General features: G+C 46.0%; 1 protein-coding gene across 6 annotated transcripts in view; it reads right to left on the reverse strand.

Moving 5' to 3' along the window:
• Window positions 1-15341, reverse strand: part of JAK1 (Janus kinase 1) — a 142985-nt gene that overhangs the window by 40882 nt on the left and 86762 nt on the right. For all 6 annotated transcript variants that reach the window (XM_020993023.2, XM_078156688.1, XM_020993024.2 and 3 more), the window contains 3 exons: window positions 12372-12495; window positions 5387-5540; window positions 1245-1408 (listed from right to left, as the gene is read on the reverse strand). In XM_020993023.2, the coding sequence (XP_020848682.1) occupies window positions 1245-1408; window positions 5387-5540; window positions 12372-12495 (442 nt within the window). The remainder of the gene's footprint in view (window positions 1-1244; window positions 1409-5386; window positions 5541-12371; window positions 12496-15341) is intronic.

Raw genomic sequence — 15341 nt, forward strand, 5'->3', positions numbered from 1 at the left:
CCCAGTCTGTAAAATGAGGGGATTGGACTAGATTTCTAAGGTCCCTTTAAAACTATGATCTTAATGTATTTTATAAAGTGGGGTTTGATCCTCACAAAAACCTGTGAGGTAGGTGCTACTATTGTTGCCATTTTACATATAAGGAAACTGAGGCTGAGAGATGCTAAGTCCTTTGCCCAATATTAACTCAATGAGAAGCAGCGTGATTGTAATGAGACAGAAACCTAGCCTTGGAATCAAGAAGGTCTGGGTTTAAATCTCACCTCTAACACATACAGGCTGTGTGACCCTGGGCAAGTCACTTGGCCATCATCTGCCTCAGTTTCTTCATCCGTAAACTGGGGATAACAATAGTACCTACCTCCAGGGTTGTTGTGAGGATCAAATTATTTAATATTTGTAAAGTTCTCATAAACACAATATTTCTGTTATCAGCTGGACTTTGGTGATAAATGAAGTCACTAACTTGGGAGGGAGAAGATTTGGAATAGGAAAATTGTTCTGCTTCTGTATGACTTTGAGCTAGGAACCTAGAGTCTCTGGGCTCCAGTTTCCTACTTGGTAAAATGAGAGGGACAAGAGGGGTTGACCTGTAGAGACCCTCCAGCTGGAAAACCTCTCAATTCTTTGATTCTGGGATGCTGGGACACAGCTGGTCTAACCCTCTGAAAACCTGCAAAGTGACTGTGTCAATACTTGGCTGCATCAGCCTCTCCTCCACGTGGGACCTCCTACCATCACCTCGGGCTGCCTGCCTACACCTCCTCAACCAGTAAGAGTCATGGCAGTCATTCTTAAATTATGTGCCTAGAAGGGGACGTCCCAGCATGCCTATGACCTGTCACTGCCCACATGGCCGCCCCCCCCTCTTCATTTAGAATGATGCCACTTATGCCGCTTCTTACTCTGAGAACTGGACGGGACCTCTGAGGCCATCTAGTCCAATTCCTCATTTTAGAGATGAGGAAACTGAGGTCCAGAAAAGCCACACAAGTAGTAAGTGGCATAAGTAGGATTTGAACCCAGGTCTTTTGACTTCAAATCCAGCAGTCTTCACCTTGTACCCCACTGCTTCCCGGGCAGCCTATGTGTACCCACAGTGCTTCTCTCTATTGCCAAGGTCACTCACAGATTCCTCAAAGAACTTGGCATTCAAGGATTTTCCACCATACAACATTCTTGGGATACATGCGCCACCTCATGTAGTATTAACATGCTAAAAAGGGAGACGGGCTCAGCCTTACCTGACGTCCTTCGGCAGGTCTGGAAGTTGTATATTATTCATCATGGCATAATGGGATATGGCCAGCACTGCCATCCCCAGACATTCATTTTCAATCTCATGTACTTCCTGATCGGTCTTTGGGTCTCGCACAGGAGCCAAGCACTTCACTAAATCATATTGTCCCTTCAGGGGAGAGAAAAGGTTCTTTTAAGCAGAAAGTAGGTAAATTCTTGGGAGTTCAGGTGATCACCCAACATACGGTTCTCCCAGAGGAGGACAGCTCCCAGGACAGGATGTATGGAGGGGTAAACTACCGTCTCAATTAAGAAATTCTCAAGTAACAAAACCTCTTTAACATATTCCCCTCCTTTTGGGAGATAGGTGGTGGGTTCTAGCACCTCAATGATGTTGACTGACTGATTTCTCTGGGTGCAGAATAGGGTGTATATTTCCAGGCATGTCCAAAATATCGGGGTTTTCCTTAGCTGTATTTCTTTGTTCAGCTCAAATGCCACCTCCTACAAGAGGCTGTCTCTGATTTCACTCTGATACTAATGCCCTCCCCCAATTACATTGTATTTAACATGTATGTACCAAGACTAAATACCAGTATATTTTTCAGCTACTAAAAATCAGTACTATCTACCTTAAACACACAGTTTCTTGTCTGGGGTCAAGCAGGTAAGAACACGATAGACCAGAGATTCCTAACCTAGGGTGCAAAGACTCTTCAGGACACAAGAGAGTATATGAACTTGAATGAGAAAAAAATCACATCTTTATTCTCACTAACTTTTCATTTCCTTTCTCATTCTCTATATTTTATTTTATGTACTGATTCTGGGGAGGAGTCCATGGGCTTCACCAGACTGCCTATGGCATCCAGGATACCCCAAAAGGTAAGAAACCTGCAAGTAGAGACAGAAATCCACCACTAGGATTCTTCTCCTCAGCCCTCAAGGAGTTAACCTTCACATGGACTGATACAGCCAGACTCTCGGTGGCAATCTATCACAAAATCCCTACATCAAGCGTTTATAAATTGGTTTGAAGTTTGCAAAGCACTTTCTACACGTTAACTCTTGTGGTAGTGATGATGATGATGATGATGATGATAGCATTTCTATAGCGCCTACTGTGTGCCAGGCACCAAGCTAAGCGCTTTACCAAATTTGTCTCATTTGATCCTCCCAACAGCCCTGTGAGACAGGTGCTACTATTGTTCCCGTTTTACATACAAGGAAACTGAGGCTAAGAGATGCTAAGTCTTTTTTCCCAGGGTCACACAACTAACTATCTTAGGTAGGGTTTGAATTCTAGTCTTCCTGACTCCCCCTCTTCTCCTCTATGCAGAGACAGCACCGCCTACCTGCCCAGCTCTAGAATCACAGGCAAATGCCTCTGTTGATGATCACCCTTTCCCCCTTAGGCCTCGGGCTGGTCTTGTTCCATGTTGCCTCCCTTCGTGCACTCTGGCCAGACTGACCCATTGGCTGATTCTTGCACACAATTCTGTTCTCCTTCTCCTGCCTTTGCAAAGAGAGGCTGGGTTGCTTTCCCAGCAAAATACAGCTAGTTTGGATCTGAAGCAGGACCTGAGCCCAGTTCCTGATGATGCCAAGTGTTCCTGACTCCAAGTCTGATGCCCTGGCCACTGCACCATGCTCTCTTTCTCTCCTAGGTCTGGTTAAAAGACAAAATGAGGGGCAGCTAGGTGGTGCAGTGGATAGAGCACTGGCCCTGGATTCATGAGGACCTGAGTTCAAATCTGGCCTCAGACACATGACACTTACTAGCTGTGTGACCCTGGGCAAGTCATTTAACCCCACTGCCTAGCCCAAAAAATAAATAAATGAATAAATAAATAAATAAATAAATAAATGAATGAATGAATGAATGAATGAATGAATGAATGAATAAATAAATGAGTAAGTAAGTAAATAAATAAATAAATAAAATAAACACAAAATGATCTAATAATTGGTACCCATCACCCTGCCTGAAACAGAGGAGGGACCAGAGAAATGTTGGTTGGTCACTCATTAGGTCCTTGCTACTACATCAAGGCCACACTTGTCAACCTGACAGTCAAGACCCTAAATAGTCTAATGCCTTCTTACCTCCCCAGCCTCATCTCAGACCCTTCCCTTTCATCTTGTCTACACTCTACCAACCTGGACACTTACCATGACTTCAGCATGACCTATATTTAAGCATGACATTGCTTAAAATGCCCTCCCTTCTCTCCTTGCTTTCCCTCGCTGAAAGACCCAGCTTAAATGCCATTAAATGTCGGTCTAGTTGGAATCCCAGAAGTTCTGCCACTTCCTAGATGTGTGACCCTGGGCAGATTTCTCTGCCTCAGTTTCCCCACCTATACAATGATGACATTGAACTAGATGATATAATGGTGGCTCAATGAATACAGCACGAGGCCTGGAGTCAGGAAGACTTGAGCTCAAAACCGGCCTTAAGCACATGTTGGCCTCAGTCTCTTTAATTGTAAAATAAGGGTAATAGCACCTAACTCCATGTGGCTTTGGGGTAGGAGGGGGAGGAGAATGACCAAGAAAGGTCTCCCCCAGAAAAGGCAGATCTTTGAGCTGAGCCTTGAAAGAAGTCAGGGATTCGAAGAGGCAAAGGTGAGGAGGAATAGCCTGCGAGGTGTTTCAAAAACGCTTGCTGATCGATTAGTTGACTGTTTCCCTGTACCTCCCATGGACCCTCATCCGGTCCCCTGCACACAGCAGGTGCCTAATAAAAGTCTGTTGAGTTGTTTGGTTGAACACAGGCCTCTGGTGAACGCAGTCCCACAGCATCTGTCTTACTTGGAAAGGAGACAGGTGAAGAAAAACGCTTGGAGTCGCCATAAACAAGCCACTTCCCCTCAAAGGGAGAGGCATCTGGAGCTTCAGCGCTTTGTTTTCTGACCTAATGTACCTTCTTGTTTTTCTTCAGTACAAACGGTCACCCACCATTTCCCCCGGCACTTAGTCAGCGACCAGGGAGAATGGAAGCAACCGGGCCCCGGGTTTATAGGAAGCAAAACCAAACCTGGATGTGCCACTTAGATCTGGACCCCCAGTGCTCAGCATAGTACCTGGCACACAGCAGGTGCTTAATAAATGCTTCCTCCTGAGCTGCCGGGTTCTTAGCCTGGCACCTGCTGTTTGAAATATGGAGCACTCTTGCGGGCCTTTTGGTTTTTAAACCAGGAAGCAGTGTGGTTCAACGGTAAGGGCACTGATTCGGGGGCAGGAGCTCTTCACCTTTGGTTTATGTGCCTTGGCCCCTTTGGATAGGATCGGGCGAGGCCTTCTTCCCAGAATTAGCTTTTAAAAGGCATCCAAGGAAATACATAGAATTCAAAAAACCCACTATGTTCAATATCGCTATCAATATTGTCAAATATATTCAAAATATATCATAAAAACAATATTCAGAATGCTCAAATAGAGTTTAAAAAACACCACCACCAAGTCCCCAGACTCCAGCTTAAGAGCCTTGGCTCTAGACTCAGAGGATCTGGGTTTAGAGCCCCCCTGTCATGCTTTACTACCCATGCAACCTTGGGCAAATCACTCAACTGAGTAGGCCTCAGTTTCTTCATTTGTAAAATAAGGGGGTTGGGGCAGATAAGTACTGAGGTTCCTTTCAGCTCTTGCCCTAGGATCCTATGAAATGGAATTCTCTGGTCTGTGGCTAGCTTCCATGGCTCAGGCCCTTGAAGGTTTGCTAAGAGCAGCTGGACTAGACGTTCTCTGAAGGGCTCTTCCAGCTCAAAGGTTTCTGGTTCCCTGGAAAACTCCCCTACACTGGAGAGCACAACACTGATCTTCCAATTTGGGCCAATTATAGATGTGTGTAGAGAGAACTAAAACCATTAAGTTTTTTTTCAAAAATTTCCTAAAATTCTGAATCTAAACAGCACCAAATAAAATGGGTATTTCCGTATACTCGGTAGGACAGGAAAAGAGGGTTATACACACACAAAACAGCTAATCTCCATTACATACAGCTTGCTTTCAGAAATATTGCCTCAATGATGTAGTCATGTCCAGGCAATGCCTCAACTTCCTAGAAATGACCTGTTCTTGCCCTGCCTCTCACACTACCCCCCCCCCCCAGCTTCCTAGAGTCTCTGGCAGCTCAGGGTCCTACCTGGGCAAACAGATACTCCAGCGAATTGGCATCAAGGAGGGGCGTGGCGTCCAGGACGCGTCTCCTTTCATAGCCACTTTTCTGCTTCTTTGGGGAGTGTCTCCACACCGACTGCTCGTTCTCATTGGTCCCGTGCCAGTTGGTGAAATAGAATCTGGAAAGGAAGCAAGTCGAAAGAAATCGCCCTCACGGCAGTGCTGGAGGTGTCCAGGAGCCAGGAGCTGGACTCCCCAGAAGGCAGAAAGAGAGAGAGCCCTCATGAGCTGCTCTCCCACCATTTCTAAGACATAATCTCTACGTCTTTTGTTACTGCTGTTCAGTCATTGCAATCATATCCAACTCTTCGTGACCCCATGTAAGGTTTGCATGGCAAAGATACTGGAGCGGTTGGCCATTTCCTTCTCCAACTCCTTTTACAGATGAGGAAACTGAGGCAAACAGGGTGAAGTGACTTACACAGCTAGCATCTAAGGCCAGACTTGAATGCGGGTCTTTCTGACTCCAGACCTGCCACTCTATCCACTGCTTAACAATGACCTTGACATTTTTTCTGTGGAATTCTCTCAGTTTTCATTTATAGTCAATTGACCATTTATTTTCATTGGGAAGCACTTACTTTGGCCTAATTTAAAATTTCAGAAGCTCTCTACCCAATCCCCCATAGCCCATAGTGTGTTTAGTTAGCCAGAAGGGCTTTCCAGCAAGGGGGTCAAACTCAAGCAGAAATGGGTACCACTAACAAGGATCCCCCTGGGCTGCACAGACCTTGGAGAATGTAATTGGATCTATGGTTTATCGCCCTTTTGCTTATTCTTTTAAACATTTCCCAGTTATAGTTTACTCTGGTTTGGGCTACACTTAGCTATTTTGGGGGCCACACGAGGCCAGTGCCTTCCCCCACACACACACACCTGTTTGAGACCACAGTCTTCCACAGTATGGAGAAGATTCATGGAGATATGGCTTCAAATCCCACTTCTGATACTATCAGTGTGACCCTCATTTCTCAGCCTCAGCTTCTTGGAGCCTCTGTTTCTTCACATGCAAAATGAAATGATTAATCCGGATGGCTCGTCAGGTCCCTTCCAGCTCTGAATCTAAGACCTATGATCATACTTGGGTCTTATAATCACCCTGTGAAGTAATGACTCCAGTTATTTTCTCCATTTTACAGATGGGGAAACTGAGGCACAGAGATGCCTAAAGTGGGATTCAAACCTAGATCAGACTGATTCTAGCACTCTATCCACTACTCTATTAGCCCTCCCAGCTAAACAATTTAAATTCTATGTAACATGGGCCTTGATTCTGTCTTTCTATCACCCAAAAGTTAGAGTTAGCACTAACACAGTCAGCTACTATGACATAAAATGCTGAACTGAATCCAGCTCAAGCTGAGGAATGAACTGCTTTCAAACATTCTTCATGGACACCTCAGCCCACTTTTGATAAACACTGGAGAAGCCAGTGTGGCAGGGCTCCCTCCTGATTATACGGATGGGAGTGGGCCCACAGTGCAGTCAGTCACCTCAGTCACAATGGTAATGCCTCTTTACAGACCTGTTGTTATACTTGTTCAGGTGGGAACTAAAAAAAAACCCCATGTCATCAGAGCCGCAGCGAAGTTCTGCTTGCTCCAGATAGCACTTCCTGAGGCGATATCTAAAATGATCCTTTCAGCCTCTGTACCACACACGCTGCCTACAGTATTCGCCTTTAGCCCAGCCAGCCCTAACATGGATGTACACGAGTACACACATGCCAGCGTCACTCACACCCAGCGTAAAGCACACCAGGGCTTCAGAATCTGCTGCATTTTCCCTCATACAACATACAAGACAGGAAGCAAACAAGGAGGACCTCCAACCGCCTGACTGTGTCAGGTGACGGACAGTGAACGCTTCATCGGGGACTGGGTGGAACACGGTGTTTTCTTTCAGGTATAACAGGAGGCTCAGGTCAAGACCAGCCCAGTGGGGACTGGGGACAAGGGAAGATGAGAAAAAAGGACATGCCTGGGAACAAGATTTCTGCAGGCTTCTCTGGCTGAACTGGGAGCCTCTCAATGCACACAAGAGTCAAAGAACCACCCAGATTCACAGGACCACAGATTTAGAGCCCAAAGGGATGCTGGAAGCCAGCCAGTCCCAAGCCATGTTTTCTTGGATGAGAGACAGCCCCAGAGAGGTTGAGTTAATTGTCCAAGAATACACGAAGAGTAAATAAGGAAGAGCCAGAATCTGAACCCAGGTCCCATGCGTCTAAATGGACTGCTCATTTCCATTTTATCACACGGCTCCCTTTGGAAGACAAGTCATACGGAGATGAACAAAATAGCATGAGCAGGAGAACTGATTCACAAATTGATGGAGAGAGAGACAGACACACACACAAAGAGACAGAGAGAGACAAGAGAGAGATGGAGAGAAAGGGAGAGAGAGACAGAAAGGGGGGAGAGAGGAGAAGAGAGGGGGAGGGAGAGAGACAGAGACAGACAGAAATGGAGAGAGAGACAGAGACAAGAGAGACAGAGAGAGAGGGAGAGAGATATACAAACACAGATATAGAGACAGAGATGTAGAGAGAGAGATGAAACAGAGAGACAGAGGGAGACGGAGAGAGAGATGTACACACACGCATAGAGATAGAGAGACAGAGAGAGGGGGAGGGAGAGAGTCAGAGAGAGAGAGAGACAAGAGATGGAGAGAAAGGGAGAAAGAGATAGAGAGACAGAGAGAGATGGAGAGAGACAGCAAGAGAGACAAGAGACAGAGAGATATACAGACACACACACAGATACATATATATGTTTGTATGCATCCATAGACATATATATCATATATGTTATATATTTGTATTTTGTCTACCCAGTTTCACAAAGCACATTGTTTAAACACCTCTTAAGTGCTTGGCACACATTACTACATATTGGGGTTATTCGGCATGCATTCTATCTCCCCCTCAGTCACACAGTCTCAGCCTTCACACCCAAGCAGTTACCAAGTCTTGTTGACAACACCTCCACAGCGATCCCTGGCATCCATCCCTTTCTCTCTAGTCCCACAGCCACACACCTCTCCTCCCCCGGCTCAGGCTTTCATCACCCTCACCTGGGTATTGGTCCAGCCCCTAACTGGTCTCCCCACATCCAGTCTCTCATCTCACCAATCCATCCTCCACTCAGCTGACAAAGAAACTTTCCTTCAACAGAGATCTGACCTCTCATTCCCCTGCGATAAACTGCAATAGCTCTCCATTATCTCTAAGAATAAATCCAAGAATTCCACTGCTTGGTATTGAAAGCCCTTCACAAAATGGCCCCAACAGCTTTCCAGGTTACGCATTATTCCCTTTCACAATCTCTTCAATCCAGCCAAATTGTCCTTCTTGCTCTTTCTCACATGTGAAATTCCCTCTCTGTACTTGGCCTGGAATGCATTTCCTTCTCACCTCTACCTCATGGAAGCCATACTTTCTGAGTTCAGCTCAGATACCTCCTCCTCCTTGAAGCCTTTCCTGATCCACCTGACCCCTCCCCAGCTGTTAGTGTCTCCCCCCCACACACACAAAACTCCTGTATGTATTTTTATATATCTCAGTGCGTGCAGGCCGTACCCCTTCATAAAATGTAAAGTTGTTAAGGGCAAAGACTTCCATTTTTGCCTCACGTACAAAACGTAGTCAGCACTTAAATGTTCATTGATTGACTGGTTGCTCTTCCTACTAGATTAGAAGCTTCAAGAAGGCAGGAATCTAATCTTATTTAATCAGCCACACCCAATGACAACACATTAACAATAGTAATAGCTAGCATGTGTGTAGCACTTTCAAGTTGGCAAATCACTTTACACATGAACCCATCTGAAGTTCACAGAGTAGATACTTTGTAAATGTTTGCAAACATGACAAGGTCGTGAGCTCTTTCAATCAATTTACGAGAATTTGTTAACCGAGCCAGGCATACTGCTCGTATCTGAATTTATAATGACAAGGGTGAAATAGTCCCTGCCCTCAGGGATCTTATGTTCTCCTGAGGAGACAATGTACATATGTAGCACCACGTACAGAAGCTATTTACCCACCAAGTACAAAGTAACCTTGGAAGGGAAGGGTCCAGTTACTGGGTGGAGGAGGCCAAGAGAGGCCTCCTGAAGAAAGAAGGTGTCTGCTGAATTCTAAAGGAAGCCAAGGATCCCAGGAGGGAAAGGAGGGGAGGGAAAGCATTCCAGGTCTGGATGACCACCAGGGCAAAGTCCAGAGATAGATAATGGAGCTTCAGGTGGGGGCAACAGCCTGTAAGCACGCCCTAGAAAGTGCGGCACGATGATGTGCCGACAACAGAACTCAACAAAAGGCAGGAGAAAGAAGGGAAAGGAAACAGAGGGAACACAGAGACAGGGAGTATAAGAAAGAGAAAGGGACAGAGAGAGAAGAGAAAGAGAAGGAAGGGGAAGAAAGGAAGAGTAGAAAGGAGGGGAGGAAGGAGAAGAATGAAGTGGGGGCAGGAAGAGAAAAGGAGAAAGGAAGGAGGGAAGGGGGAAAGAGGGAAGAAAAAGAGAAGAAAGGGGAAAGGGGAAGAGAGAAATGGAAAAAGGGAAAGAAGAAGAGAGGAGGAAGGGGAAGAAGGAAGCGGAGGCAGGAAGAGAGGGAGGGAGGGAAGGCTAGGAAAGGAGAGAAGAGAAAGAAAGAAGGAAACTCAGGACAGTAGGTGCTCAAACAACGCCCAGACTTCAGAGCTCCATGGGCTGGTCCACTTCAGACCAGTGACAGAGCTAGCCTTAGGCTTTGTTGCCAAAATAAGGTAGGAAGAAGTATTTCTATGTGATTGTTTTAAATGCCAGCAACTGAACATGCTGAACTCCTGAAAAGACCGCCAGAGAAGCCAAGGCCTCTGTATCAACCAGCAGGACAATTTGTGTGGGCGGCATCTCTTTAGAACCCAAACCTCTTTCGGGCACTTAGGGAAGCAAATCAGCATGGAGCTAGCCAGCGCAGTGCATTGTGGGAGAAGCAAGCAGCCTTCTGTGTGACTGAAAGGGTCACACCACCCACAGATGTCCACATTCCCCCCAAACACACCACACACACACACACACACACACACACACACACACACACACACGCCCTGCCACAACACCTCCATTTCCTCTTATTAGTTACCCCTTGTTAAAAGGCAAATGTGGTATATCTGAAAGAGGAAAACACATTAAGCCACTAATATCTCAACAGTCTGTTTCTCAATCCAGCAAAAGTCAAGCTTCTTTCTCTCTAAAGAGAGTCGGTAAGACCTCAGACTTGGGGAGGTTATGATGAAGGAGGCAGAAGTGGGAGAGGGTGAAGGAGGCGCGACGGCACACCTGGGCACCGTTCCTTCCTTCATTTATTCAGCATGCCTGGAAGATGCTTCATCCCTCTGAAGCCCTCTCTTCTGCAGTCCTGCCCACAGTTGTTAGCATTCTCCAGCCCTCCTGACCAACTGTACTGACTTCTGCATGTAGATGTCCTGCCCTGCCCTGCCCTGCCCACCAGAGAAGGGGAGACCCAGCATTTCGAGGGCAGGGACCGATCTTGCTGTTTTTGCCTCTGCAGATAACCTTCTAAAGGGGGCAGTTAAATTGAGTGGGGTAACACCTCCTTTGAGTCAGATGCTGTTAAGTCAAGGGCAGCTGAGGGAGTGGGTAGAGGCCTGGCCCTGGACTCAGGAAGACCTGGCATTCAAACCAGCCCAGGACCTGGGGCAAACCCCGATGCCCCAGACTCTTCAGGACTCGTTATAGATGAGTGACCCATCTGCAGAAGTGAAGGGGGTCCCCACACCAGGAGTTCCTCCCAGGTCCAGATTAAAGAAGACAGAACAAAACAAAACCTTTGAGGTGTGTGTGGGGGGGAGGGGGGAAATAGGGTGGGGCGAGGAGGGAGAAGAGACACTGGGAAATTTTTTTTAATGAGTAAGAGACCTATATTCTGACCATAAAAAGCTTATTTCCCTCATGTAACAGGAAAATAAACAGAGACTTTGGTCCAGAGCAGAAGTGATAGGAAGCACTCGGTTCAGGGAAAGGGAGGAGGTAGGCACGATGGGGAAGAAGGAGGGTTTCCCCAGGGGAGGCCCCAAGCAACATGTCTCCCACTCCACAGTCTGCCTAGGGCTAGTCAGACCAACATGCTCCTTGTCCTTCCTACTGTCTGAGTTCTTTAGGAGAAGGGCGCTCCATCCTCAGTATGGTCAGGGGCCCATCGTGACAAGGCTGCTCTTCTCCTCATCTTTCCCATCTGTCCTTTTGTCTCTATTCCCAAGACCAACACCCTGGATCACTTCCTACAAGGAGAAAGGGGGCTGCCGGTGGTCAAAACCATTCTGAAATGCATGCCGCAAATCACTATTCCCTTCTGCCCCATGCCAAACAGGCAAGTGTTTTTCAGCCCAAAAAACCCGCCCCTATCCATGTTGACAAAATCTCCACAGCTATGCCAATCTTTGCCACCAAATCTAAACTCCTTTACTTGGTATCGAATGCCCCTCACAAACTAGCTCCATTCTTCCCCTCTAGACAGTATACATCACCCCCTTTCATTTCTTGCTCTCTGGGCCCAACTGGTCTAATGACTGTTCCTCCTTTGTAACATTCCATCTGCTTCTTTGCACAGGCCGCGCCATGTGAAATGCATTCCCCTCCTTCTCTTAGAATCCCCATCTCCCTTTGAACCTCAGACCAATCACTACCTCCTCCTGACCTCCAGAAGCTAGTCCCTCTCCCACCAAATCATGTTTTCTATTCACTTATTAGTAGACATGTTTTCCCCAATAGAATATAACCTCTCTGAGGACAAGGACTTTCATTTTTTCCCTCTAGTACTGAGTATGCACTTCACGAATATTTGCTGATTGCCTGATGGATTGATTGATCCAGCCTTCACTTAGGCCAGATACCAAGTGATTCTGCTGATCTGGAACTGAGAGGGTCAAGACAAAGACTCTGCATACCTCATTCGATAATGCAGCCGTAGCGACGTTTTGTCTTCGATCTTGATGCAGTGATTCGGGGCGTACCACAGCTTGGTCTTCTCATCGTACAGGGCAAAGAGGTTGTGGCACAGTGGAGAGATGCCTAGGGAAAAGGATAGGAATTCATCAGACCTGGAAAATGTGCTCTGCTACCTCTTTCAATTTCCTTGATTTGTATATATGTTTGCACATTGTCTTTTCATTAGACTGTAAGTTCCTTAACGGCAAGGACCATCTTTTTGCCTCTTTTTGTATCCCCAGCATTTAGCATAGTGCCTGACAAATAGTGTCAGTGCTGTGGGGCTACTAGGTGGTACAATGGATAGAGTAGGGCCTGGAGTGAGGAAGATTCATCTTCCTGAATTCAAATCCAGCCTCAGACACTCCCTAGCTGTGTGATCCTGGGCAAGTCACTTAATGCTGTTTGCCTCAGTTTCCTCATCTGTAAAATGAGCTGGAGAAGGAAAAGGCAAAGCACTCTAGTATCTTTGCCAAGAAAGCCCCAAATGGGGTCACAAAGTGTCAAACATAACTGAAAAATGACTGAACAACAACTGACATGCAGTAGGTGCTTAATAAATGTTTCTCGATTGATCTGTAAAAGAGGGAGTTGGACTGGATGGTCTCTGAGATCCCTCTTAACTTTAAATCCTATGACCATCTACTACTCAGGAGACCTGGGCTCAAAATCTGTCTTAATCACTAATTATGGGATTTCCAGCAAGTTAGTCAATCCCTCTAAGGGTCCATTTCCTCATCGATAAAGTGAGGCCAATAAAACTGGCTCTATCTACCTAAGTGCTAACACTATGGAACCTCCACAGACCGACACCAACGACCTCCTATTCTTGGGGTGCTCCTCCTCTCCCATCTCATTGTGCTCTGATTGTCTCTTTTGCCCCTGTGCCAATCATTCATGCACACATCAACCTAATCATGCCATCCTTAGTGAGTAGGGTTTGAGGATCTTTTTAAAGCCACAAGAAGTGGCCCCAATGTGGAGGTCCATTCCTCTGGGTGAGGATGAAGTACAATGAAGACTGGTCCTAACTATTCAACTGTAATTTTGCTTCTCTTGTCTTTTTCAAAATGAATTTTCTTTGAATGGAGAAAAGACCAAGAATAGTTGATGAGTAAGCACCCCGGAGCTGTCCTCCACATCTGCAGGTCTCCAAACAGGAGAAACTGCATTAAAAAGTGGGTGGGTACAATTACTTAGCCTTCACTGGGGATCTGGGAAAGACCTTTGGAGAACGAGAGGCACGCCAAGTGATGGGGGACGGCAAATGCTGCCCGATAGTCAAGACAGGGAAGAGGGTGAATCTACCGACCGCAGATCAGTGAACTTGACTTTGATTCTTGGAAAAGTTCTAGGATACATAATCAAAGGGATGGTTTGTGAACCCTTGGAGAAGAAAACAGTGATTATGCAATCAAAACCAAGTCATTTCAGACTCTCTTCACTTCCTCTATTGACTAGTAGATTATAGGAATGCTATCAGATGGCTATTCTTAGATTTCAATAAAGCATTAATAAAGTTATGTATACACACACACATATATGTATGCATGTATATGTATATCTGTTTACATGTTGTCTCTCCCATTGGACCTTGAGGATAGAGACTGTCTTTTGCTTCTTTTTGTATCCCCAGCACTTGGCCCAGTGCCTGGCACATAGTAGGCATTGATTGATTGGTTGAAAGTCTTTCACAGTATGCTTGAGGTAGAGGAGCCAGGCTAGGTGACAAGCATAAATAGGTTAATTTGGAACTGACTAAATGGCTGAACCCAAAGCATAGTCATTAATGGGTCAATATCAACTTGGAAAATGGGCTCTAATGGAGAGCCCCAGGGATCTGTGCTTGGCCCTATGACGTTGAACATATAATGACTTTGTGAACGGCAGAGATGGCATGCTGATCAAATTTGCAGATAATGCAAAGTCTGGAAGGACAGATAAAACACAGAGGAACAGAATCAGGATCCAAAAAGATATTTAACCATTTGTAACAATGGTTCAAATAGAGTATGATGGAATTTAACAGAGATAAATGCAAAGTTCTACACAGGTTCCTAAAGTCGGCTTCATGAGTACTGGATTGGCAGAGGTATGGCCAAACAACAGTTCTTGTGAAAAGATCTGGGGGCCTTAGTGGACCAAAAGCTCAATTTAAGTTAACAGTGTGACATAAAATCAACAAAAGTTAATATTCCCTTAGGCTGTGTCAAGAGAATCAAAAGGTACAAATATAAGGAGTTAAGTCCCCCAGGAGACTGTGTAGTAATCAAAGCACACGCAGTATTCCGTTCAGTGTCAAGTGACCCATTTTTAAGAGGCAGAAGCTAAAGTATGCACAGAAGAGGTTATCCAGGATGGAGAGAAAACTGGAAAAGATGTCACAGGAAGGTTTAATCTCAAAAAGGAAGGCTCCAAAGGGCCATGACAGCTGTCTTCAACTATCTGAAGGCTATCATGGAGAAGACAGATTAGATTTGTTCTGTCTGACCCCAGGGGTAGAATTAGAAGCAACAGATGCTGGTGCAGGGGTGGGGAGGGGAGTTGTTAAGAGGTGGGCTTAGGCTTAATTTCAGGTAAAGCATCCTCACAAGGAGAGGTGTCCCAAAGCGGAATGGGCTACCTCTGCAGGGGGTGGGGTTGTCCTTCCCTAGACGTCTTCAAGCAGAAGCTGGAGGACCCAACATTCAGCACTGTTCCTGGCATATAGTAGGTGCCTGATTAAATGCTAGCTGACTGACTAATCGACCTCTTAGCAGTGAGGCTGTAATGTGAGGTCTTGCTCAGGCAGGGTTGGCTTAGATAGCTTGGGGTCCCTACTCACTCTGAGATTCTGTGATGGAAAGCTCCTTAGGGGAAGGGAAGGACAGCCTAGCTCATTTCCTCATTCCCTGTGCCTTGCCCATACTAAGTACTCAATGCTGGTTATT

Source organism: Phascolarctos cinereus, unplaced genomic scaffold (assembly GCF_003287225.1).
Source record: "Phascolarctos cinereus isolate Bilbo 61053 unplaced genomic scaffold, phaCin_HiC Scaffold_5;HRSCAF=322, whole genome shotgun sequence".
Classification (NCBI taxonomy): domain Eukaryota; kingdom Metazoa; phylum Chordata; class Mammalia; order Diprotodontia; family Phascolarctidae; genus Phascolarctos; species Phascolarctos cinereus.